This window comes from Lethenteron reissneri, chromosome 23 (assembly GCF_015708825.2).
Source record: "Lethenteron reissneri isolate LAM-NWPU_2019-01 chromosome 23, ASM1570882v1, whole genome shotgun sequence".
Classification (NCBI taxonomy): Eukaryota; Metazoa; Chordata; class Hyperoartia; order Petromyzontiformes; family Petromyzontidae; genus Lethenteron; species Lethenteron reissneri.
In genome coordinates this window covers 3,354,926-3,381,117 of record NC_083801.1, presented here as the reverse complement: position 1 = coordinate 3,381,117, position 26,192 = coordinate 3,354,926, and the positions used below count along the sequence as shown (strand labels likewise).

Here is a 26,192-nt window from a genome sequence, read left to right as displayed (position 1 = left end):
CCGTGGTGCCCTTATAAAACTCAACGTTTAACCTACTCACGCCGGCTTGTGCCCGCCCTCACAGTCGGCCATATTTGCGGAATACACCACGCCGCCGTTGACCCTGGCCATTGACCGAGCAACCCAACGTTCCTATCAGCTCCCTCCGCAGGAATGTGTTTTGGGACCGACCTACATAGCAATCAGATCTGGAAAACACTCGTCATCAACAGCATTCAGCCATGGATTTGATTTAAAAAAATTGCTTACTCTCGAGGAGTTTTACGTCATTACAAGGAGTGGTCTTGATCGATTGGTCAAACCAATTTTAGTGTCGACAGTTGATGGTGGCCCGGACGAGAGCCCGAGATACCAAAAAGTGAGGTTGCAGTCCACCACTTTCTCAAGCACGATTTCGACACTTTATTCCTCGCTACCAACACTCCAGTAAGAAACGCATTTAATAGGGTCGAGAGAAAAGTGGCGCCACTCAGTAAGGAACTTACTGGATTGATATTACCACATGACCACTACGGTAGTCATTTGAACGAAAGAGGTATTAACATCGACGCTTATTTAGAGAAGAATAATTTTAAGTTTACAGGAAACAGTCTCGCCGAAATTTGATCACAGTTGATTGTCGATAATTTTCCGACAGTGGCTGAATACATCGAGCCAACAGTCTGAGCTCTAGGATCTGAAACCTCTTGTCCATAGATCAGAAATGGTACCACATCCACGTACGAACAAGCCAATACTTGACACAGATTGTAAAATACACTGACAACAAGTGCTGTTTGAAACCAAGAAGTTCCTATTTTAGTGTGGTAACAGAGATTTTTTCCTCCTCCTTTAAAAGTTGTTCAAACAAGCAAAGGTCTTAAAATTCCAGAACGAACACCAGACGGGGCATCTCATAGATTCCCATCTCTGTTTGCAGCACAAAGTTTGAAAGTGGATGACATCCTTTCTCGCTCTTCAAATCCTCATCGGTCGATTCCATATGACTTGTACTGTCCGTCAATACAAACCGTGCTTAGTGATAGGATTTGCAAGAAATGTCACACATACTTTGCGTTGTTAGTCATGCTGCGCAGCCACTCTGTAACACACAAGCAGGAATCAATTATTATTCTGCCCAAACGCATCAGGCCACAGAGAGTCGCTGCACGTCGGCAACGTGAACTAACTGGTTGTAATCGCGAACGAAGAAAATGGAGAGAGCGCAGATTGGATAGACGAAGAATAGCTTGATCTGAATGGAATATCCATTCCACAGGATGAAGAGATCTATGCTCTCCCTATTTATTCCATGAAGGAGCATTTTGCTTCTCCATGGGAGAATGGAGAAGCATACATTTTGAAAATCTTTTGAATGATTGTTATTAAACATTTTGATTCTAATGATTCTACCAGGGCTTTTCATTCTGTGGAATGAATATGTGATTGTTATAATTGTACTCTCCATTTTGCTTCGTTCTACTACAAAGTTTCAAGTATTTTTTATAGTTATAATTACTTTTAATATTTGATCATTATAAGATAATTTCAATATAATATTCTGAACATCTGCAGTTTTAGTTAGACGATGAATATTTTCAAGTGAATTTTATGCTAAATTTCAGCTTTCCAACGCCTCCTTTTAATAAATGTTTCTCCTACAACATCAGAGTACAGCACCACATTAAATACGCAGTACAATGACAATAGTTTAAAGTGATTTGAAACATGTTTTATTTATAAAATGGAAATATGTTTTGGGGGGGGGGGGGGCAGAGCTTTGTGACGTCATATTTGAAGTGGGTCTGACTTTTTGTGACGCCCTGTGACGAGGGGGGAAAGGGGTGGTCAAAAATCGGCCAAAATTGCGTGACGTCATTTATGGACGGCCCCTTTTTGGTACAAGAAAGCTGCGCCTACAGACTGTACTCTTGGTACAATTTGGAATACAGGAATACTCTTCTTATTCGTGGCCTATTACTCGTGACTCCAGCCGTATGGTCCACGAAAACTCCTGTACGGTAATCCACAGCCCTATTTTTCCTATTCGTGGATTTTCACTCCACAGATAACAGGAGTAAAATCACGATATTGCTCCCCGCGATATCACCACGGATATGAATTCTGTGACCTATGAAGTGTATGGACAGAATAGTGCCAAGGTGTCTGCAGTCGATGACATATTGGCCCACCACATTTTGTAATTATAAAGACCAAAGTAAATGCAATTATTTGGCATTGCGGCCTTATTAATTTTAATGTAATTTTTTAACTACGTGACTTTACCGAAAGAACTAAGAGTATGAATCCTTGCAGTCACGAAAGCTTCAAATCTAGAATGAAATATAAAATATTGTACGACTGAATGTGCATGTTGCTGTATTACGTCTTGCTCCATGCTGTTCCCACCAGTGGCTGGCGCTCGTGAGTCATTGTTTTATTTAATGTTTACTGCAATACACGTATTCTTGTGGAACTCTCATACCGGTCAACCCATACGGTTTACCTGCATTCTTGTACAGGGAAATTGAGTTTTCAGGTGCATACGGCATACAGCCGTTTCAATATGGCTTTGTAGGAAGGGCACGGGATGGCCAGTAAGGTCTGAATTGGTCTGTAATAAGGTCGGCGCTGATAAGGGGTTAACAGGTATGAAGTCGTCAAAGAACAGATATTTAAATAGAATAGCAACATGGAACATTACACACACATACTACCACAAGTTCGAAAACAGGAACTACTGTATGTGTTAAGTGGCACACTGACAAAATATTTGTAAACGTTTACAGGACAGACACATGATCTCATCTTTAATTGATATATTGCCCTGAATATGGCACTGAACAATTTTACAGGAAAAGATGAGACGAGTTGATGGTCGTACACGAACATGATGATGCGTGATATATAAACGATGACGAGAGTGACGATGAGGGGTTGATGATGAGTAATGATTAATGGGTAGGGAAGGTGGGTAGAGGAGCACGGTGCAATATAAACCAATGTTTTAATCTCCATACTCAAATATGCTCAACTGCCATAAATGCAGCTTTGGTTCCCCGTATTGAGTGCGTTGTGATCTGACCAATAATATAATGAATACTCTTTGGTTCTACCTACGTGACTTTACCGAAAGAACCAAAGAGTATGGATTCCTGCAGTCACGAAAGCTTCAAATCAATATAATGAATGCCTTTGGTTCAAAGGCACATTGCGACGAATATTTTCCAAATTACACGTAATTTAAGTTGAGAGACAGTTTCTTTATATTTCAAAACAAATAAAACAGTTCTATTATACACTTTACAGATTTATAAAAATTGAAAAATATATTATGGCTGTTTCTCCAATTATGCTTAGGTCAACTAAGCATGACTTTTTCTCACGCTCAAGAGGAAATAAAATTTACATATTTGACCAAATGGCAGTTCCTGGAAGCAAACAAAATCACATTTGAAATGTAATTTCTGAAAACAAGCAGAAATTCTTACAAGTGATTTATTTACGTTTTTTCTAAGGCGCAGCAGACCCAACAAACTAGCAAATGTAACAATTGTTGACTATTATACGTTGAGCCTCACATTGTCGGATGCAGGATGTATTGTCATGGAAATTAATTTTGTTATAAAATGTCCCATATGCACAGGTTTCAAGAGTGAGTATTGTATGTACAGTATACTAATACGTGTGTAGTGATATAGATCGGTCACTTAGCAGCATAGCGCTTGTTGCTGGCAGAGAAGGGAATCTGCAGTTACAACAGCCCTGACTGACAGCAGGTCACGTGGTAGACCAGAGAGAGGGATGTAGGAGAAAGGTTACAGAAGGGGCATGTGAGGGAAGCCCGGGAACCCGCTAGTTGGTTCTAGAAAGGGGGCGTGGCCAGGACAAAGCGAGGCCATGCTGGGAGGATAAAAGGGCCCAGGCAGGAGCTCGGGGCTGTCGTTTGGAGTGGGATCCCATCGTGCTGCTGGAGTCTTCGTCACCATCTACGTCTTCACCATCTTGGCGTCGTCAGTCAGGCAGTCTGCCAGCTGTCCTGACTGGGAGCTAGTTAATAAGTGTGAACTGTTAAGGCTGTTAATAAACAGAGTGCTTCCTACTCTTAGTGTCTCTTAGTCAGTCACTACACATGTACAAATTCCCTGCCGTTTGTTGATGATCAACACAAGCCATGGTCTGTGTATGAGCCCCCTATTATAGTCCTAATCGTATCATACTATATATAAAACAAATTATGGATGGTAATCCTGGGTGGATTCCTGTCTGCCTGGATGCCGTGCATACAACTGCAGGCTGGCCGTGAAGGATGGCCAGTCACGTCCAAAGGACACGCGGGTTGTGATTCCGATTAAAAACAACAAAGTTACTCATGACAGAAGTTTCAAACAACGCATATGAAATGTGTTAATAAAAACATACCCTCCTTGCATACATAAAAAACCCATCAGCGTTTCCTGAAGAAGTGCATTGTGGTCCTCTTGACTTCGTTCACCGTCAAAATAAATGCAAGCAAATGTGACTGATTACAGCAGCAGTGATGCAGAGATCGACAACCCTGGACGGGTTTCATACCCATTGCGGCTTATCAGCACAGAGTTGCTCACTGCTGCCACATCTGCCATTGGGGACTAGAGACAGATTGTGAAGTTCCCACATCCACACCATGAGGCTCATTCGCTTGGCTAATGCCAACAACAATCATATCTGTAAAGGAGGGATGGAGATGTGGGCGATAGAGATATCAATGAGTTGTGTGTTCACAGTTAAAAGTATAAAATGAGTAAAAAGCACGACAGTATATGCTTTAAAATCAGTGTTGTGATTGTATCGGGCTGTGGGTGTAATGCAGAGGAAATTTACCATGGTGATTGTTTGGCCAAACAAGCCACTGCTTTAAAAAAAAGTGGCCTTTACTCGGGAAAGCATCACCAAATCTCGAGATGTATTTTTTCCCCCAAGCGTACCACATTGAAACGCTTGGAAAATTCCTTTTGAGGAATGATTTTAATTGAATCGTAACGTCGGTTAAATACGTTTTAAGTTAGAGTGCAAACCAATAAACAAACACTGCAAAAAATGTCCACCATATTTCTGCCGTGCCCAAACACCGCACTTTCCTGTTGATAATGCATAGTATACCGCAATTTCTGTAGTGACGCAGACTTCCCGTTGCATGCTTTTTTTTGTTACAAAGTTGTTGCTCAGAAATTTCTTCCGCAATCCTGTGGTGCCTCATCGTGCCTCTGAGTTGTTCTGCCTCTTGCGAGTAAGCGGACACTTGTGGTGGTGTGTTACAAGTTGCCATTTTTTAAGTCATCGTTCCTGACAACCACTTGATTTTGTGTTGGCTGTGCCTCATACGGTAGTTCGTCGCAACGTTCAGAAACTTACGGCAAGGCGTTTAACCAAAGGTAGGTGTACCGAATTAACTTAATTAAAATTGTTTTAAACGCAGCAGTAAAAGCATCTTTCGGAAATAGACATTTGGAGTGTTGTATTGCAATAATATTTCTCCTTTACATATTGTATAACTTGTTTACATTGTTTTGCCTTAAAAAATAAGCAATGTACATATTTTTGTTCCTTTAAATTGAAACTCTTAACTTCCTCTTATTTAAAATACGTATTGCAATATACTTTACAAATCCATTGTGATTAAAGCAGGAATAAGCTATGTACTCTGCACAACATCTACAATTTACACACACTACTGAATTCGCATGCAAATCAAACATTCACTTTGAATTACGTTTGGCATGTTTCATATTCTGGCTGTTGAAATACACCTCCAATGAGCACGCTTGGGCTACGTACGGTGCGAAAAAGAAGTTCGACATACAATAACAGTTTAATAGAGTACATGTTCACACCTTTGTGAATGCCTAATTGGATGATGGTCTCCCTGCCTAGTACCGCCATTTATTATGGAACTAGTGTCGTAGCAAAACAGATGTATGTGGAACTTCTTTCGCACCGTCCGTAGCCAACCGTGCTAATCGGAGGTGCAGGGAAAGGACATAATCAGAATTTGTATTTGTCCTGGAGAAATTCGATGAGCTAGTAAGCTTTTTTTTCTCACAGATGTCCATATTGAACACATACGATGTTTGAACTAATTGTTTTAAGCATAACCTAATCCCTTACACCCATTAAAAAAAACACGTTTCAATTTCTTACGTATGTTTTTTTATTTTTCACTTGGTTGACGACCAGGAGGATGTGGCTGCGGGTAGCTTGGGTGGCAGTACTGTGTCTGGCCAGTTCTGCAGATGCAAGTAAGTGGCACTTAAATTGTAAAACCAACGTTATATACTCCTGTACAATACGGTGCTTATTGTGTATTTGCGAACCGTTTATATGTGGTTCTTCTTCCTTCGTATGGCTGCTGATGTAGACGCAGAGCAACAATAACAATTTCATATTCAGGTGGTCAAGCCAGATAATAACCGGAGTGATTTGCTGTGATGGTCTCCTTCGTATTTGTGTATCGGGCATTGCGTCGTTATATTTTGTACAGTCTGTTTTGTCTGACCACAGTCACGCAATGGCGAGTTTTTATTTAGTTTCCTTTGGTCCATCATGAATCCGCATCTGCCATGGTGTGTGTCGATGTGGTTTATACATATATGTGGAACGAAAGTGCTATGCTTGTAAGCACCAAAATATTATGTGAACTATTTACACAACCGCATATTCTGGAGGTTGCTATAGTGTGGGCGGACTATATATAGAATTATGATAAATGTGATGTACACTAGTATTATGATTGACTTAATTTACACAATTGTGTTATTTGTATTATTTACTGTTCTTGTTTGAATCACATGTGTGTGCAGGTGTACCGGCAGGAAAATGTGTCCCCAAGAATGTGGTCACATGTAGTGATTGTCTCGCCAGTGGTGGATATTGTGCCTGGTGCAAGACACTGGTATGCATAACTCACAGCAACACGAATCCCATTCACTATTAACTCGTAACGGCACAAATATACTGTAGTCGGCTGAGGTTTTTTGAAAATGGTCCTTGTATTGAGAATAGAGACAGAGGGCAGAGGGATTGACTGACTTGTAACTGGAGTTCACATTTTTAAGAGAGTTGAATATGAACAGCTTTGAATTTACGTGAGCAGTTTTCTATTCGCGGACAGTGATTGCTGAACAAACTGTGACATATATCGATACGTACATTTGTAGTGACGTATATTGAGTCACTACGGCGCTTAGCGCCAGCTATTGAGAATAAAAAGGAACTACGCGTGTTAGAGCCTCTCTCTGGCACCAGGGTGTATATGCCATGGAAGGAGCCCCTAGGGGGCATGGTTCAGGTAACGGGCAGAGAGAGGGCACACCAGGACATGATACTCTGGGTCAGGGGTCGGCAACCTACGGCTCCGGAGCCGCATGCGGCTCTTTACGGGCTGCTTCTTGACGATATGTACGTATGTACTCAGATGCATTGCGGCTCTTGAAATACAGAATTTTGTACCGAATTGGAAAGAAATGGCTCTTCTTGTTATTTTGGTTGCCGACCCCTGCTCTGGGTGAACCCGAGAGGGCACGTGACCAGGACAAGGTAGCGAGGGGGGCCCGAGGGGGGCGAGCAGGACATGCAGCCTAGAACCTTCTGGTAGGATCCAGTTATCTCCTTGTAGTGTAGTTACCCCGTTGTGGTCTTAGTTACACATGGTAGTCACCACCTATGTTGTTATCCCGTACGTTAATGCAGTTACCCTGTCGGGGTGTATCAATTAACGTGTTGCCTCCAAGTTCAAGTGTGTGTCTTCGTGGAACCCACGACACATTTATTAAAAGTGAATTATTCATACACCATGTGACATGCTCCCACTAAATTTCCTCAAAATACCCTCCGCAATGTTATTCATTGTTTGAGTACTTGGATTAAATTACCAAGTGTCCCGGTTTGTCCATGTTGTAAAATGTGTCATTTGAGATGGAATGCAAGATTTTAAAAAAAGTCCATGATATTAAAGGCAACAAGATTAATTTACCACGTGACTCATCCAATCTGCAAATCGCTGACAAAATGATGACCTACAGCTGCTGAATGGAATTTGAGCCACGGAGCGAGAAATAGTGGGTTACAAATGATACGGTTTACATTTCAGGCGCATTGTTAATATGGGCTAACATTAATAAAGTTAAATTTGCAACTGTTATCGAAACTCAAGTGATGAGAGGATTAGCTCGTGCACCTCTGTACGTATTGTGGTGGGAATGCTCGCAATCTGTCCACCTTTCCACGTTCAATGTGCAATATATTATATTACCGAGCCTTTGTGTGGATGAGAAGTGACACAGAAATTTAGGAAAAAGTCTCCCTATTGGTTGCACCCTTGCATGACCAAGTCACATGGCTGTTGGTCCATTGATCAGCGGCGGGCTGGTCCGTGTGGAGCATTGGGAGTGGTGCCCCACCTGAACGTTTTCTTTAAAAATATGCTTGTAAATTAAAAAGTATGTTTTAATATATATGAACAATTTAAAACCATGTTTAATGTTTAGCAAAGGAAGTGGTGAATAGAACGGGATGCTCAGTTTGTCTACTCCAATGAGTTGCTTATTTCCACAACCCCCACTGAGTGCCACATGTAAAATAAATATATATATATATATAACTGCATGAAAAAGGGGCACAGATAATTCCATCCCAGACCAATAAGTGGCCATCCATTGAGTAGTTATGCAAAAATCTGTCAAAACTTGAGCCCTCCCCCCCTCCCTGTACGCACGCGTACTTTTTACACCCCCACCCCCCACCTGCGTACGTACGCTTGACGCACCCCGCCTCCGAATCCTATAGAATGGCCGATATTTAATCCACGCAGAAACGATCAAGGATTAATAATATTAACGTGTTTAAGCAAACAAATAGTCCACCGCTGGACTATCTAACTCACTTGAAGACCAATGTAGACAAATAATTATCGAGGCTTCACCCCCTCCACCCATTTCCTATGCGTACGTACATTGTGAGTAGACCCCCCATACGCAAGCGTACGCATTTGGGTCAACCCCCCTCTCCCCTCCATGCGTACGTACTAAATGGAAGGCCCCTAAGAATATGCCAATCCATTGTCAATTTCATACGGACAACCCCATGCAATGGCCTCCTCCAATCCCCAACCCCCTCCTCCAGCTGAGGTGCCGGAACCACCACCTACCCACCAAAAAAATTACCAAAAGCCACTGCCACTGACCTATCTCACTTACTTAAATCTGGGTCCAATTTATGGTCACGAACAACATCAGACGCATGGAGTTCTCACCCGGTCAAACGCATAAATGTTTTATTTGCGGTATATGCACCCATCCTGGTTGTTTTTCTCGGTCACCTCAGCCTTAAACTAGTACGCAGTGCTGTGTATGAACATCAGCGCTGTGAGACTAAGACAACCAAGTGCTGTAGCCACGTGGTTGCTAGCCTGTGTGCCGTGCCGACCTCAATCCTGTCTTAAAAGCATCAATATCATATTCCCCTAAGGTCTTTAAAGTTACACAAATTATATTTACGTAGCGAATACTGTATACCACTTCTAACCCTCCATGTTTCACAATATTTAGTAGAATAATTCCACCTTAATGTGGCCTAAAACCTTTTAGGGTACTACATAACTGTAAACTCTTATGGATACTGTATATTTATATTTTTTCGTTTTGAACAGAATTTTACTCGTGATGGCGAGCTGGATTCTGTGCGCTGTGCAACAGTGGAAGCTCTGAAGGCCCGGGGCTGTGAGGCGAATGATATCACGAACCCCAAGGGATCGTTTTCTGTACTACAAAATGAACCTCTCACAAGCACTGGTATGGAATCCAAGACGGTGGTGCAGCTGTCCCCACAGAAGGTGCACATAAATCTGAGACCAGGTGAGACATCAAAGCATTGCCATGACAACCACCACCAAGGGGATATCTCACTCGCACTCACAAAATAACCTTCCCATCTGCAACCCACGGAGTATTTTATACTTTAATGCCAATCATCTCATGAGCCTCTCACAGTAAACGTGCACTGCTGACCCAACGTTCCACGTTTACTGCAGTCTTTACCTTCAACGGGTAGGAGTCTGGTGCTTCCTACGTTCACACACGAATGGCCGCTGATAACATTCGTGAAAATGATGTTAAAACTCTAGAGGGATCGTTGCAATGAAATTGTAACAAGTGTGACATTTGAAATACTCTCTGCCGTGGTGTGGCTAAACCATCGAGGCAGTCATCATCGGCGCTCGTCACTTGCAAAACTGCAGCAAAATCCTGGTGGTACCCCTAACATTAGAATAGGTAATGAATTTTGATAAGTGGATAAACTCAGTAACCAAAAACCACTCACCCGCCTTCATTGATATTATCTTCCACAATGGCCGCTATTTATTGAAAATATCACTCTTTGCCAATCTAAAATGTTCGATTATAATCGATTGTACTGTACGGTATATCTACAGCAGTCACCATGAAAAGTACCCAAGCCTTTGTGTGGACGAGAAGAAGTGAACCGGAAATTGAGTTCGTGTCCCAACTTGAGGGCCCTTTCTCCGTGGAGTTCTGTATTCTCTCCCCTTGTTCAGCATGGGTTCCCTCTGGGTTCTCTAGTTCCCCCCCCCTCCCCCCATAGCTAAACAAAAAAAAACACATACTCGTACAATGTAACTGGTATTGGCCAAACATCCCAATGGTGAAAGATAACCTGCGAATTACTCAATTGGGATTGCACACGGCATGAGCAACATGAACCCCAACTGAGATAACTTGGCAGGACCCTCCTATTACTGGACATCAGCGAAAAAGAGCTTTATAGCTCATCGGATTCCTCCAAGGAAAAATAAAAATTCTGAGAGGTGTTCACTAAAAAAAGAGTCTTGAGACACAGTGAGTCTCTCCTGAGTTAACAAGTGTAACAACAATAATAATCCGTATTCATGCAGTGTCACGACTTGCTGTTCCTTGCGCAGGCATTCCTACGAAGTTTGATATTAAGTTCAAACGTGCAGAAGGATATCCCATTGATCTGTACTACCTCATGGACCTGTCGTACTCCATGAATGACGATCTCGAGAACGTGAAGAAGCTGGGAAGTCAACTGCTGCAGTCTTTGGGGAAAATTACGAAAGGCGTCAAAATAGGTACTTGTGTGTATGTGTGCACTGTGAATTTAACTTATTTCGCGCCGTACGTAATCATACCGTGCTAATCGGAGGTACAGGATACAAAAATTAGGTGCATTGCGTACCCCCACACTTTTCCATGTGGCGTGCGAGTTGTAGGGTTAATGTTGAGTTGAATATATATTTTTTACAACACGCTTTCAACTGTATGTTTGCAAGAATGTTTTGGTCAAAAGTCGATCGGAAAACTAAATCGCATTTTAATTTACAAGCCTTTTGCCTACGGTAGCAAATTCACAAAGGTTCGTATTGAATAAGGACACGCGTGTTTATTTATTCACTGCATGAATTGATTTACTGAGTAACACAGTGGGAAATACGCCTAACAATATAGTAATTACTTTAAAAAAATCTAAAGGCTTTTGTAAGAATACATATACGTTGATAATACAGGGAACCCCCATTGTTATCGTCTCTCTTTAGCGTTTTCCCACTTCTGTTATCTGTTTTAGCTCCAAAAATATCACCATGACCACAATGTTAAATTTTCCTGTAAGAGCTCTACACCAAATATATTGCTACACATATAAATAATTCCATCTCCATCACATACTATATATATTTTAAATACAGTACCTGTTCCATCTCTTTTCTATGCTCGGGATGTTTTCCAAACATTGGTGTTTGTTGCGACATGAATCGTGACCTGTAGTGATGTACTGAATCCTTGCACTGCCTCCACTTCTCTCTCTCTCTCTCTGACACTCCATGTACCTCCCTGCTGTGTCCCCACTTCTCTCTCTCTCTCTGCTACTCCATGTATCTGTGCCCACCTCTCACTCCACATATGTCCAGTGGTCTGTGTGTGCCACTCCCATTTTAATCACTGTCCCACACTGTCCTTGTGTCCACTTTTTCACCACGTCGTCCCACACGCGGTAATGGCACGGACACCATCTGAAGTGGGCTAAAAACGCTCTCTAATGAGATCCGATTACATTTCTCATTCCTACGTAAACATTACTCTTAATACTCCACTGCTTCCCAAAGCTCCAAGGGCAATAGTGACGTTACATCTCTTATTGCACCTACTCATACATCACGGACCTCAATATTTCCAAAAGGTACAGAGAGCAGTCACTTTGGACTAATATTACAATTTTCAGAGATTCGCTTATTTGTGTTTCCACAAGGATTATGTCTAGTGTTCTGGTCACTCTTTGTGTCACTTAAAAAAAGCATTTGCCAATAATGCTTCACACCAAGCAATAAAATGTCACACTTGCTCTGACTAAATTGACCCGCATTTTCTAGTGTCTCTACCAGCCACGAGCCATTATGTCTAATAAAATGATCATTGTTGTACAAATTTACATATATTTTCCTGTTGACAATGTTAAAATGAATAACCAATTGCATGTGGTTTGCGATCTTCACACCCAGGATTTGGAGCATTTGTGGATAAGACGGTGTTGCCATATGTCAGCACCAGCCCTGAGCATTTGGAGCACCCGTGTACGGAGAAGAATGTACGCTGCAGTCGGCCATTTGCCTACAAGCATGTGCTGACTCTCACTGACAAATCTGACATTTTTGAAAAAAAGGTCGGAGACCAGATCATCTCTGGTAATCTGGACACGCCAGAGGGAGGATTTGATGCAATGCTGCAGGCAGCTGTGTGTGGGGTAAGAGCGTGCAATGATGGGGAACAATTGGCAATAGCCTTTCGTGAAACTCAACGGCAAGCCACATTTCACTGGCTTGAATAAAAACATATTGTGTTTTAATTGTGTAAAACAACAATTAGACAACAATACAACATTGGTCTTGAATCCATACAGTTATATTTAAAATAATGGGTGCTTTTTGGTTACAACTCGGTAGAAAGTATTCCATCATTCTATAAAATTTTGGGCTCAAGGAAATTTATTCCAAAGTCTAATCTCATATTTTTAGTTATCATAGCCAACAGCTAGCAAATACGATGGCTGTTGGCTGGAACTTGTGCCCAGTTTTCATCACCATGAGAGTCTTTGCTATTTTCTTTTTCAAAATTACATTATTTGTACTTTATTGCAATCGCAAATTATTTTTCTTTTCCTTGTAGATTATATTCACATATCTTGAGTAAATACCCTTTTTGATTCAGAAAATATGTATGGACATTCTAACACTTTCTTAAAGTGACAATGTCTGAAAGAATCATGCATTCCTTTTGAAGTTAATTCTTATCTTAGATTTACACCAAAGAAGTGACATTCTAAAATGCAGCATAAGGCAACAAATATTTTTTCTCAGATGAGGGATTTGTTACATCAATGAATCCAAAGGAAAGCTTAATATTGTATATTTGAACAATTGACCAGGGTGTTTTTTGCCAAATTTAATTCATTTAAAAATACTTGAATGTACAATTGGCCTAAATTAATCAGTGTGTTGTGTTGGTCGTTTTACATGTAACAAATAACTTGAGAGAGAGTAGACGTTTGTGTGAGATGTAAAATTGTAAACAGTTAACATGAGAATATCCCTGGACGTCTTCCAAATGCAGTGAGACCCAATCAAATGTTGCTAATCCACTCTTGATGATTCACAGGACAAAATCGGATGGAGAAACAACACAAGACTGCTGGTGTTCACGTCGGATGCTGGATTCCACTTTGCTGGAGATGGCAAACTGGCTGGGATTGTCACTCCCAATGATGGCAATTGCCATCTGGATCCCGATGGAGAATATAAAGACAATATCCATTACGTGAGTAGAACAGATGAAGCCAATTGGTGGCTACAGAAGGAAGGAATCTAGCTTGGGTCATTCACATGATCTCATTCATGTCATCAATTTGGGGTCGGCAGTGGTAACCCTTGTGCCTCACAGCAAAAAGGACCTGGGTTCGATTCCCGACTCGGTTGCCTCTCTGTGTGGAGTCTGCATGCTAACTCTTCCTGCTCTGCATGGGTTCCTCAGGGTTCTCCAGTTTCCTCACATAGCAAAAATAAACACTCAGTGTAACTGGTATTGGCCAAACATACCAATACTGAAAAATTGCCTGCACATTACTCAATTGGAATTACACAGCAGCAGCAACAGCAATATCGCCCCCGATTGTAAACACTCGGCAGGACCCTCTTGAAGAAGAGTTGAGACTCAGTGAGGCATTCCTGGGTAATTTACGCACCACCGCTTCATCTGCCCAAGGATAAAGATCCCCCCCATATTCTCAACATACTGTAGGGGCAAGTGCTGTTAGTGAGCACCTATGAAGGCTGGCACAGCACACACATCGCATCAGGTACTCATTTGAGGCTGAGTCGACCTAGGGAAGACCCGGGACCGATTCAGATAATCGTCACCAGTATTGGCCGTGAATGGGAATCGAACTCGGGTGGCCGGGTTCGTAGCGCAGTGTGTTCACCGCTGCGCCACCGCTCCACCTGCCCACACACCTCGCCACACACCAGAGGGTAAGTGCCCCGACATCACTGCTGAGTCGTCGATGCACATACGGCCCACTTACCTGGGTACTCGTTTGTGTTGGGGGGGGGGCATCTGTGCCATGCCAACCTATCACACGGTAATTATCTCTTTTCCCAACATTGTACAGCACACTCACAACAATTACTGAATTGTGAGCGAGCGCTACATAATAATGTATACTAATAAAACACAAGACATACATCAATAACACCGCCTTAAAATAAAAATATATATGAAATACGACGTCATACTGTACGTGTTGCCTATTATATATTTTTTCCTTTAAAGGAAATGTTATTGGCGAATGTGTTGAGTGTTTATTATTTGTACTTTTGTGCCATTACCAACGCAGCATTATTACCGAATGATTTGTTTAATACAGAAAAATCTGTGCTCTTTCGTTCAAAAAACCCCAGCCCAGCCCTTTATTAGAATGGTAGTGAAACATTCACTTCTAGATCGGGTGTGGATTCACTTCACCCTCCTTTCACGATCAAATACAATGAGTATCTCACTCAGTTGAAAGACAACTCAGTGTTCTAAGGCTGCCAATAGTTGCACTCACACGTGCATTTAAGCAGGGGGACACTTGACCTGACCGCTGATTCAACGAAAGCGTTCTCCTGGTTTCAATAGACACACAATCACACACCAAATCTATCACTATGCCATGTACTGTATAGAATCATAATGTGCTGTATTTCGGATAAAGGCATATGTGGATTCTGATTAAAAGCTTTCGTGACTACACTGATCCATATTCTTGGTTCTTTCGGTAAAGTCACGTAGAAGGGAAATAATCAAATAATAAAAATATTAAACAATCGAATTCTCACGACGTTTCGACTGCAACACAATCAATCATCATCAGTCGAAACATCGTGAGAATTTTATTGTTTAATATTTTTATTATTTTATTATTTCCCTTCTACGTGACTTTACCGAAACAACCAAGAATATATATGTGGATTCCTTAAATCTACATGTTTTTAGAATGTGTGCAGATATATATTGTCATACGATGTGCAAACATTTAACTCAAAATAAGACACGTAATGCCCTGTTTGTGTTTTCCCTGTGCAGGATTATCCCTCCGTTGGGCAGCTGGCTCAGAAATTATCAGAGAATAATATTCAGCCGATATTTGCCGTAACAAAAAGTGTGGTGAACATCTATCGGGTGAGTGGACTCACAAATTTGAGTTTTACATTTGGAATCTAGTGTTGCATATCTTCCGTCTTGTTAAATCACTAATCTGTCAATAGCCATCCCCGTATTAAGTTCTTGTGAGTTATACCTAATTGCATACAGCCAATAGCATCTCAAATCTATAATATGTTTTGGATATTTTTAGATCATTATATCATCCCTGGTTTGGTGCCATGATAGATCACTGTGCATTGCTCTAATGTGTGCTATCTCATCCAGCAAGTAAACCTCCCTAATTCAGTTGACTTATATTAATGCCGTGTGATGTCTTGTAGATTTTTCTCTGATGAATGTGCACCTCCCTTTGTAAAGGATGAAAAAAAAACTTGCTTCAAATCCATTCACTCGTGTGTAGTATTCATCTTTGTCGTAAATCTCAATTAAAAACAGAGGATCTGAGATCGCCAAACAACAAAAGTTCCATCACTGCCTGTCAGACCCACAACAATTCACAAAGCAGCTTATATTTTTCACACACATCTCTCCTGGATTATACCTAAGCATACAGTATTTGAGATGAATCGGGTTCAGTGATCGGATGGTATGTGTGTATGTTGAACTTCTTTTTCACCGCACGTAGCTAACCATGCTTATCAGAGGTGCGGGGGAAGGACAAGAAATCTAAACACAATGATCAGTTTTAAAGAAATTAATTTAAAATTTAGATTTAAATGCGCAATTCTCCAGTGGCTTCCTAATATCTAAAGGAAGAGCGTTCCAGATGGCCGCAGAAGTGCATCTGGAAGCTCGCGATGCAGTGGCCATCTTTGTTTGATGGTTAGCCAAAATCTGCTGTGAGGATGACAGGAGTTTGTGCGATAGTGACCACTATGGATGCCAGTTTGGCGTAGGTGGCTCCGGGGTTGAGCTACGTGACGGACAGCAGAAGGCAGTGCAGCAAAATCCGATGTTGTACTGTACTTCGATCCTCCTGTGTCTATGCTCCTGGCCTTCACCAACCCTCACTAACCAGAGTAGTAAATTATGGTCAAATAACACCCACGACTTTCGTGGCGAGGGGTGCCCTCATCCAGCAGTGGATTGAGAAACGTTACGTACATGTATATAAACTTCCAGGAAACAAATTTTGTAGGTTACTTTTACATTTTATAAAATCATTGGAAAAATGTAACATTTAATGCAGGAAAATAGTCCACAAGTCCACACAACTTCATCAACATAAAAACAAAGCCCTTCCACTTTTAAATGTCAATGTAAATGCAAACTGCGTGTGTAAAGACATGTGTGCTCTGCAGGAACTCAGCCAACTCATTCCCAAGTCAGCTGTCGGGGAGCTCTCTGGAGATTCAAGTAATGTTATACAGCTCATCACTTCGGCTTACAACGTATGGTTTGCTACAATTACACTTTACAATGTACCGAAACGTTGAATACATTTGGCACGTGTATATATTCCAATCACGTATGACCTTCAACCTCCAGCTGCGATACATCTCATACATCTGCCACTTACTTGACCCATTCGCTGCTGAGACCTTATCCATGTGTAGTAAGTATGTAGGAGGCTTGACGACAGGGTCGGAGGCACACTTATTTATTACACCAACTTGTGCACACACAGTACTTACGGGGGTATCGTCCCCTTCACTTAGCTACAGGGATACACAACAGCTAACCCCGCTAACCTACGCCCAAGTCCTCCACTACGGAGCTAGGGGAGGCTACCTATCCCAGCCTGGTCAAGCTGGGATCCCGGCACCCTGAGTCTCCAGACCGGCTCGTCAGTCTGGGCTCTCGGGGCCACGCCACCAGCTTGCCCTGGTCGGCCCTTATAAGGACAGCGAGCCAGGGGAGCTCTGGGGCCTATTCTAGCAGGTCTTCCTTCTTCTCTGGTTAAAGCTGATCCCCGACCTCGAGCCCTCCGGCTCACCACCTTTTATAGGACTCGGCCCCCGGGGGGGCCCGTGGGGGATGCAGGTGCGGACGTCGGTGCGAGCGCCTCCCCTGTGTACGGCCGTAACCCCGCCCCTTGTGTTTGTTAGCCATCCGTGGCCATGCACAATTACACCTCTACACATGCATGACATCACCTCTTGCCTTGACAACTGCAATTGTTTCCTCTGTGGAATCTCCAAATCCCTCTTCTACAAGCAATCCAGAACGCCGCTGCAAGACTTCTCACCAGCATTCACGAACCCGGCATCACCTCAATGGAAAAAATCTATCCGCTGTCTCCGAACACAATCCCTCGCCATAGCAATAGGTTTTTACCCTTTCAACTGGTACAAAAACTGACACCTTTATACAAGGCATCATGTTTGCAATAACCACAACACAAGCAGTCAAAATGCAAACAAAAAGAAACAACTCTGATGATGATAATGATATGCACTGTCATTGAAGTTGATTGGTCCACACCCGAGACAGCTTCTCTTAGAGCCTAGTCTCCATTGGTGTTGGACCAGATGACGCCAAAAGGCGTACAACTCAAAGACAGCGCACTATCAGAGTATTGAGAGCTCGGGGTAAGCATTTACACTATGAGACCTCCTTTACCAGTGGCAAAATATAGTAATAGGTTTTTACCCTTTCAACTGGTACAAAAACTGACACCTTTATACAAGGTGTCAGTTTTGACATCTGGTCCAACACCAATGGAGACTAGGCTCTAAGAAAAGCTGTCTCGGGTGTGGCCCAATCAACTTCAATGACAGTGCATATCATTATCATCATCAGAGTTGTTTCTTTTTGTTTGCATTTTGACTGCTTGTGTTGTGGTTATTGCAAACATGATGCCTTGTATAAAGGTGTCAGTTTTTGTACCAGTTGAAAGGGTAAAAACCTATTACTATATTTTGCCACTGGTAAAGGAGATGTCTCATAGTGAATCCTTCACCATCTTCAAGATCCTCCGTGGAGTCATCCCTGCCGACCTCTTCCCTCTCAAATCACTCGACTACCCTACATGCTATTCACTCTGGCGATTGAGCCTTCTTTCGAAGCCTTCGGTCAACCTTCGCTCAATGGGAGTTTGCTCCTTCTGTGTTGCTGTTCCCACAGCCTGCAGTTTCTTCCTCATGGCTATCCTCGACCATGTTTAATTTTAGGCCCAAGGCTTTATCATCTCCTCGGCCTACGACATGTTTACGAGGGCATACATCTCACGTTGTTCCGTGGCTTGCCGTCTAATTTGCACGGTTGGCTACGTACGGTGTGAAAGAAGTTCAAAATACATACGTACTTATGTCGAGCGTCTTGAGCCGCTGCAGCTGCGTGTAAATGCTCTCCAAACTTGCTGTGTAAGAATATATTAAGAAAAACTCTCAAGGACAAAATAATGATTATGTTTAAAAAAAATGGTATGTCCCATGCTTTCATTATATTTTTGTGGAATTCACCTATTTTATATACAATACTGTATAACAAAATTGCCCCAGTTAAAATTACACCATCTGCCTGGTGTGGCTTATAACGAGAACATTTTACTTCCCAACAGAACCTGTCCTCCAAGATCATCTTAGAGCCATCCAGAGTGCCAGAAGGAGTGAGTGTGTCCTTTGTGTCGCACTGCAATAACAAGGAAAAGGAAACACAGAAAGGAGAGTGTTCAGAAGTCAAGATTGGAACAGAGGTACAAGTTGACACCGTCACTCAACACATTCAACACATTGCTACTTCTGTCTCAGACCTGCTCATTTTCCGGCACCTCCGATTAGCACGGTTGGCTATGTACGGTGCGAAAGAAGTTCAACATACGTGCACACATTTTTGTGTTATACGCAACGTTACTTTTTTATTTTATTTTTTGCATACTTTTAATATCCAGTGTTACGCTTAGGTAGGAACAAAGTGACTTACTATAGTTTGTTTTCACATGGTTATTATCTTCAGATGTCTTAATCTACCTGTGGAAAAACAGGTTTGTAGTTTGTGCCTTCTCGTGTCCCAGATAATCACAGCAATAGATACTGCAGAGGATGGGGTGCCAATGAAATTTGCATAAAAAATAACTTTGTCAAAGTGAGTATGGGCCAGTGTTCATTTTTTCTGAAATTTTGAGCCAAGCAATGGTGGTAGTTTCATAATTCTACTGTGGGGTCAAACTATCCACTGGACAGCCACTGTTAATAAACCCTGATGTGAATATGGATAGTGTCCACTGCTGGACCATCAACTGACAAAGGGTTGTTAGTTAAAATCTGGAATGACCACCGCTGCAAGAACATAGGATATATGGGCACCAGAGAAACAGGAATGGGCGACACGGTGGCAAGGTCTTAACTGCCTCGCCTGGTATACAGGAGGTCGTGGGTTCGATCCCGACCATGATGATGCCTGTATATTTGGGGTTTGCATGTTCACCCCGTGGTCGCATGGATTTTTCTCAGGGTCCTCTAATCTTTCCCTCCACATTTAGGAACGGGTACTTAGAGTAGTTGGCTGCTATGCATTACCCCTAGGTTGAGCTACCATTTGTGGTCATGTCACTTCTGAAAACGAGCTATATATTGAGTGAGCCTTACCTGGTAAAATAAAAATAGTTTCGTTTATATCAATCAAATCAATATTTGTTTACGTGCCAATATCTCCCTCAATAAAGTAGGCATTAGTGCACATTACAACAGAACTGGTATGGTACAGGCGTAGTGTACTAATTCAGAGACATTAGTAGGAGGCGTTATCCCTCTTGTTTATTCCAACTCTCACAGCCATAGGGGATAACTCTATACCGGGTCGGGATAGCCAACATGCTTCTAGACCCACAGCTTGAAGAAGTGAAGACCACGATGACATCAGCATGACGAGTTCCATTGCCGATGGCAGCAGCCCTGAGTGAGTCTGAGCTCGCCTTTTATTCTCCCCAGCATGGCCAGGCCCCGCCCTCAGCCACGCACCCTTCTGAATCCCCCAGAAGGCTCTGGGCTTGGCCCACAGGTCCAACTGGTAGAACGGGCTGCTACTCCTAATTCCATTTTCTACAATTTTCTCCCAGCGCCACGTGCTACAGTGACTCATTCAATGTCACTACACAGATACAGGGGCATAGCGGCCCATATAGCCTATGTGTGCGGCCTGCTATATGGGCCGCACACATAGCCAAGTGCTGCCACAAACGGGATAATTTGTGTATTTTATTTCGAAAGTGGCCATTTCAGATGTTTTTCCTTGCATCGGTGTGCCTCATCACATCACACTTGGTATGTCGTTTTGTATTTTTTTTTCCAGATCCTTTTCACCGTCGCTGTGGAAGCAAAAGAGTGTCCAAAGGATACAGAGGTGGAGTTTGAGATCCGCTCATTGGGCTTTCAAGAGAAGCTGAGTGTGAAGCTGAGCTTTGAATGCCAATGTAACTGCAATGATTCGACCAAAAATGCACCGTATTGCTCCAATGGCAACGGCAATTTGGAGTGCGGTGTTTGCAGGTGAGATTGTAAAGGTTCTGAACATGACTTAACACTTCCTCCAAAATACAGTGGAGCTACCCTTATGACCCTCCTGTTTGTAACTCGTTAAGCGTTGGGCCTCAGCTGTGTTATTCGTGATTTGTTTTCATCTTTAAAAAGAGTTACCCAGAAGTGATCATGTCAAGTCCTTAATATACCCTAAGAACCACGGGGCCAGTGGATAAATGGAGTCTGGACGATTGGCGAGCACCAATAACCAACTACGATGGGAGGCTGCAATGCTTCTGTGATATGCTGGATTAGGAGGGGACATCTGTGTAAACGAGCTTCATGGCTCATCTGATTTCTCCAGGATAAATATAGATTCTGATTCTGGTTAGGGGCAACCTATTTTGTATCTTAGTGTCATGTAGTTGTTTATTGTTCTTAGGATATATATAAAGCTTAAGCTGAGGTCTAATATCCCTCTTTATATAAATAGACAGTTCTTGCCAATGTGTAAATGACTACTTTCGGAGAAAAGAGTTGCACAATGGAAAGTTTTGTAGTGCCTAACCACGTATTTTGTGTGTCATGAGCAGTTGCCATCAGGACCGAATTGGCCGTTTGTGTGATTGCCGAGCGAAGGGCGGTGACACAATAGCTCTGGAGGCTCAGTGCCGGCCTGACAACAGCTCGCAGTTGTGCAGTGGACAAGGAGACTGCGTCTGTGGCAAATGTGTCTGCAACGTGCGTGAAGATCCTCAGGAGAAGGTGGACGGAAAGTACTGCCACTGCAACAACTTCAACTGTGAGCGTTATGACAATAAGCTCTGTGGAGGTGAGATGTCGTGGCACTAGTATCTTCTATCACTCTAACCCACACCCACCCCTCTCCCGCCTCAATTACATGGTGCAACAGAAGTTCAACATACATACAAATTGCCAGTTGGCACGGTGGAGGGCACAGGTGATGTATATTTAAATCACCTCAGTCAGTCCAACCCATTGGGCACAGCTGAATTGGATACTTACTCGTGTGCTGTTGGGATTTATTTGTGGGTCTCCAGCACATTTAATTGAATAAAAACATGAAATTGGGTATTTCCAAAACAAGACAATACCTTTCAATTGAGACCACAAATATATGTTTGCTGTGGAGCTTATCAACGTAGAGACATTATATACATATATAAACTAATTTGTGTGTTTTATAGATATTATTAAAGAACTATCGGACACTATAAAAACACTTGCATGGAATTATGCAAAGCAGTACAAATACGTGCGATAATTTCGTTTGAACAAAAACACCTCGGAAACTTTGGTCAAAATCCTCCTCCATTTCCTCGTTTCTCTTTTTTTCTGCTTTGCCTTTGACCGACTCATTCGTGCACACGTCACTTTAACCTTTCTGTACCAGCGTGCACTTTTTGTCACGCAAGACGCCTTTGAAGTGTATTGATGCACTAATTCTTTTTTCAGGAAACGGCGAATGCGTCTGCGGAAAGTGCCAGTGCTTCCCGGGCTTTCATGGCAATCGATGTGAATGCCCTCTGGCCACTGACGGTTGCATGTACAACAATCGTACGTGCAATGGCCAGGGAGTGTGCAAATGCAACAAATGCCAGTGCACGAATTCGTCGTACAGCGGCTCAACGTGTGAAGTCTGCCTCACCTGCACTGAACAATGCGAACAGCACAAGTAATGTATTTGTATTTGCAAAACACCATTTCAATGGCTAAACATCTATTTGGTAAATACATAGACAATAATAATATATTGTAATTATTATTACAGTGGAACCTCGGTATACGTCGTTAATTCGTTCCAGAAGGTAGAACTTATACCGAAAATGACGTATACCAAACGAATTTTTCCCATAAGAAATAAAGGGAACGGAAATAATCCGTTCCAGAGGAAAGGAAATTATATTTTATATGGCATATTATACATTATTGGGGTTGTATAAAATAATTTAGACACTAATTACTAAAATGCATACAGAAGCCACGTAACCGCGCTGCTGCCAGCTGCGCTGGTCACGTGGCGTGCCTCAACCCCGTACGTCACACGCGCCTCGACCCGGGGCTCCACCCTCCTTGGGGGCAGCCCCCCACGCCCCCCGCCCCTCTCCCCCACGCCCCCCGCCCCTCTCCCCCACGTCCCCCGCCCCTCTCCCCCACGCCACCCCGCCCCTCTCGCTTTGTTTCAGTCGTGAACGGGGCACACGCGGGTCCTGTACGCGGTGACTCATCCCGACCCACACAAGTTCTAGCAAACACGTCGTATCCCAAGCAAGACGTCGTATCCCAAGACATTTTTTCTCTCGAAAAAACACGACGTATACTAAATTCTACTTATTCCAAAGCGGTTGTATACCGAGGTTCCACTGTATTTGCGCTTTATGAATAATGGATAGTCCACGTAATCGTGCTTGGTGTGTTTTCACATTTAAATACCAGAATCACAAATTAACTTATGCAAGTTCAAAAATCGGTTGCATGTGAATAATACACCAAACTTCAGAAATTGTTAAAGTATCACTTTCCTGAAATTCATCCGGCTTTTTTACTATCGAGCAAATGGCTTCTGCCATAGAAATAGCAAAATGTGTATTTTTGTCATGGTTGCTTCTTCTCTTAATGTTGAAAAACATGTATCCATTTGATCAAAAATATATTCAGTGGTTTGCTGTGATTTAAACTTTTTTTGAAGAATGTATGTATGTTGAACTTCATTCGCACTACACATAGCTAACCATGCAAATTGGAGGTGTGGGGAAAGGGCAAATCCTAAGTGCATGCTACGTCTCCTGGCTCAGCAGTACAGCGAGCAACCCACAATCAGAAGGTTGCGAGTTCACATCCTGGTTGGGGTATGAGGGGGGGGGGTGATTGACTCAGCCCATCAGCCCTCTGTGGTTGATCAAATCATTTCCATTTTGTGAAGTAGAGTGGTTGTACTACAGATGGACTTGTCCCCCGCCACAGAAATGTGGAATTTCTACCACTGGTTTAGGGCTGTGAACAGATGACCCTCAACACCTCATTGCCTCAAATTTCGATTTAAAGCTTTTGTGACTGCAGGGATCCATCTTCTTGGTTCTTACCGAAAGAACCAAGACCTCATTGCCTCATTTGAGCAGGACATCGCTGTGAATTGACTTGCACAGTGGTCTCTCGGTTTACGATGCCATCGATTAACTATATTTTGATTAATGACCCGCCTACCATAGGGTCTCATTGTTTCGATTAACGAGACATTTTCGATGAACGATATGTTTACGATATCATGCGGACCGCCAATTTCGGCCAATCGGAGCGCTCCTCTAAGTAGACTCGGCAGACCTCAGCCAATCAGCGACGCCCTTTTATTTAAAATAGCGTTTTGGGAGGAACTAGCTGCTAGCTTTTTAATGTTTGATGTGCGTTGCTTATGGAAACAGCTGTCTTGAATACTTAGTGTTTTTGTGACTTTCAAATTAAATAGTATCAATAACAATGGCCCCTAAAATGAACGTGAAGAAAGACAAGAAAACAATTAGTGTGCAAATATTTGAAACTATTTTTTAGGGTAAAACATTTCACTTCCGATCGTCTTGGAACAAATTAAGCTTTTAACATGTATTTCCTATATTCAATTAACGATGGTTTTCGTGGAACCAATTTATATCGTGAACCCAGGGACCGCTGTATTTGGGAATGTATTTTCTTTTGGAAGAGTACTGATGAGTGTCCTGTAACCCAGCTCGTGAACTGTTGGACGTTGTCTCTAGGGAGTGCGCGCAGTGCTTGGGATTCAAAGATGGAATGAAGAAAGATTCGTGCGACATCTTGTGCCCGCATACCCATACCATGGTGCCGAACTTTGAGGTCCATGACAAGCAGTGCGTGGTTAAAGTCAACGCTGAATGTAATATGGTGTACCGCTACAGCGACGCCTCCCAGGGGAAATTACATTTCACCATTAAAGATAAACTCGGTAAGGCCTCGATTCAAACACACGCCGATTTATAATTCCACTTTGTCGCTCACAATTCTGCTTCAGCTGCCACACGTGTGTAACGTTTTTCATTCCGTTCTCCAAACCCTATTGATGCCCATGCCCTCTTATCTATAAAGCCATTGAGATCCACTGCATTGAAGTTCCCATTGAGACCTTCTGAATTGGGAGTGTTATCCTCCATACAGTTTTCCTCACATTAGTTGCCTAAAGCGGGAAAGAGGAAGCACAATGTTGCAACTGAGCTTCTCTGTAACAGAACTGAATTATAATGCTCTACGGTATGTTTTTTCGTACAGTATTCACAGTATGGTCGGATTGATAGGCTAAACACTGATACATTAACACATTAGAATAATCACTTGACATTCATACGTGAACTATTGTTTAATAATTCGTACAATTGATCTACTTTTATTTGTTGAACGTAAAATGTCAGTTGATAGGTTGTTGAGGCAGTTTCTGTCAGTTTGAGGAAGTTGACAATTTGAGTTTATGCTCTTTAAGCAGATGAGAACTCAAGAGACCAGAATAATCTCATTTGCAAGAATGACCTAGGTCGCCAAATTCACAAAATAACAACTGTGTTCCAGGAGATATAGAAAAATATATAGTACAGGACATGAATCAATGTTAAATAATACATTCCCTGCCAAGTCGCCTCAGATTATTATTTATTAGACCGATCATAGCACAATTATAAATAAAGTTGCAGAAACATGAAACATATATGTTGAACTTCTTTCACACCGTACATAGCCCACCATTATAATATTGGGTTATTATTGTACTTATATATAATAGACAAGGAATGTACGTCAAATGCAAGTGAAGTAATCATAATCTACGTTTATATACCATTATACTGTTTTAAAATAAAAATGAAATCTTAATATATATGAAAGGAAAATTTGTGAATATGTGTGTCTGTTCGAAATGTTTAGCATACTTCCCGACATGCAACAAACTTTAAATTTGGCATGTGGGTAGCTTCCAGACTGTACACAATGCAAAAAGTATAAAAATAGACTTTTGTATTTTAGGGGG

General features: G+C 42.2%; 1 protein-coding gene across 1 annotated transcript in view; it reads left to right on the top strand.

The window, feature by feature from the left end:
* The first annotated feature begins 5,217 nt into the window (after nt 1–5,217).
* The window catches only part of LOC133345855 (integrin beta-1-like), a 33,094-nt gene continuing 12,119 nt past the window's right edge, over nt 5,218–26,192 (top strand). The window contains exons 1-14 of the mRNA XM_061556890.1: nt 5,218–5,393; nt 6,196–6,257; nt 6,819–6,910; nt 9,665–9,869; nt 10,955–11,125; nt 12,551–12,792; nt 13,704–13,862; nt 15,669–15,764; nt 17,051–17,140; nt 19,252–19,386; nt 20,982–21,178; nt 21,742–21,980; nt 22,625–22,844; nt 24,919–25,124. Of these exons, the coding sequence (XP_061412874.1) occupies nt 6,200–6,257; nt 6,819–6,910; nt 9,665–9,869; nt 10,955–11,125; nt 12,551–12,792; nt 13,704–13,862; nt 15,669–15,764; nt 17,051–17,140; nt 19,252–19,386; nt 20,982–21,178; nt 21,742–21,980; nt 22,625–22,844; nt 24,919–25,124 (2,110 nt within the window). The 5' untranslated portion in view covers nt 5,218–5,393; nt 6,196–6,199. The remainder of the gene's footprint in view (nt 5,394–6,195; nt 6,258–6,818; nt 6,911–9,664; nt 9,870–10,954; nt 11,126–12,550; nt 12,793–13,703; nt 13,863–15,668; nt 15,765–17,050; nt 17,141–19,251; nt 19,387–20,981; nt 21,179–21,741; nt 21,981–22,624; nt 22,845–24,918; nt 25,125–26,192) is intronic.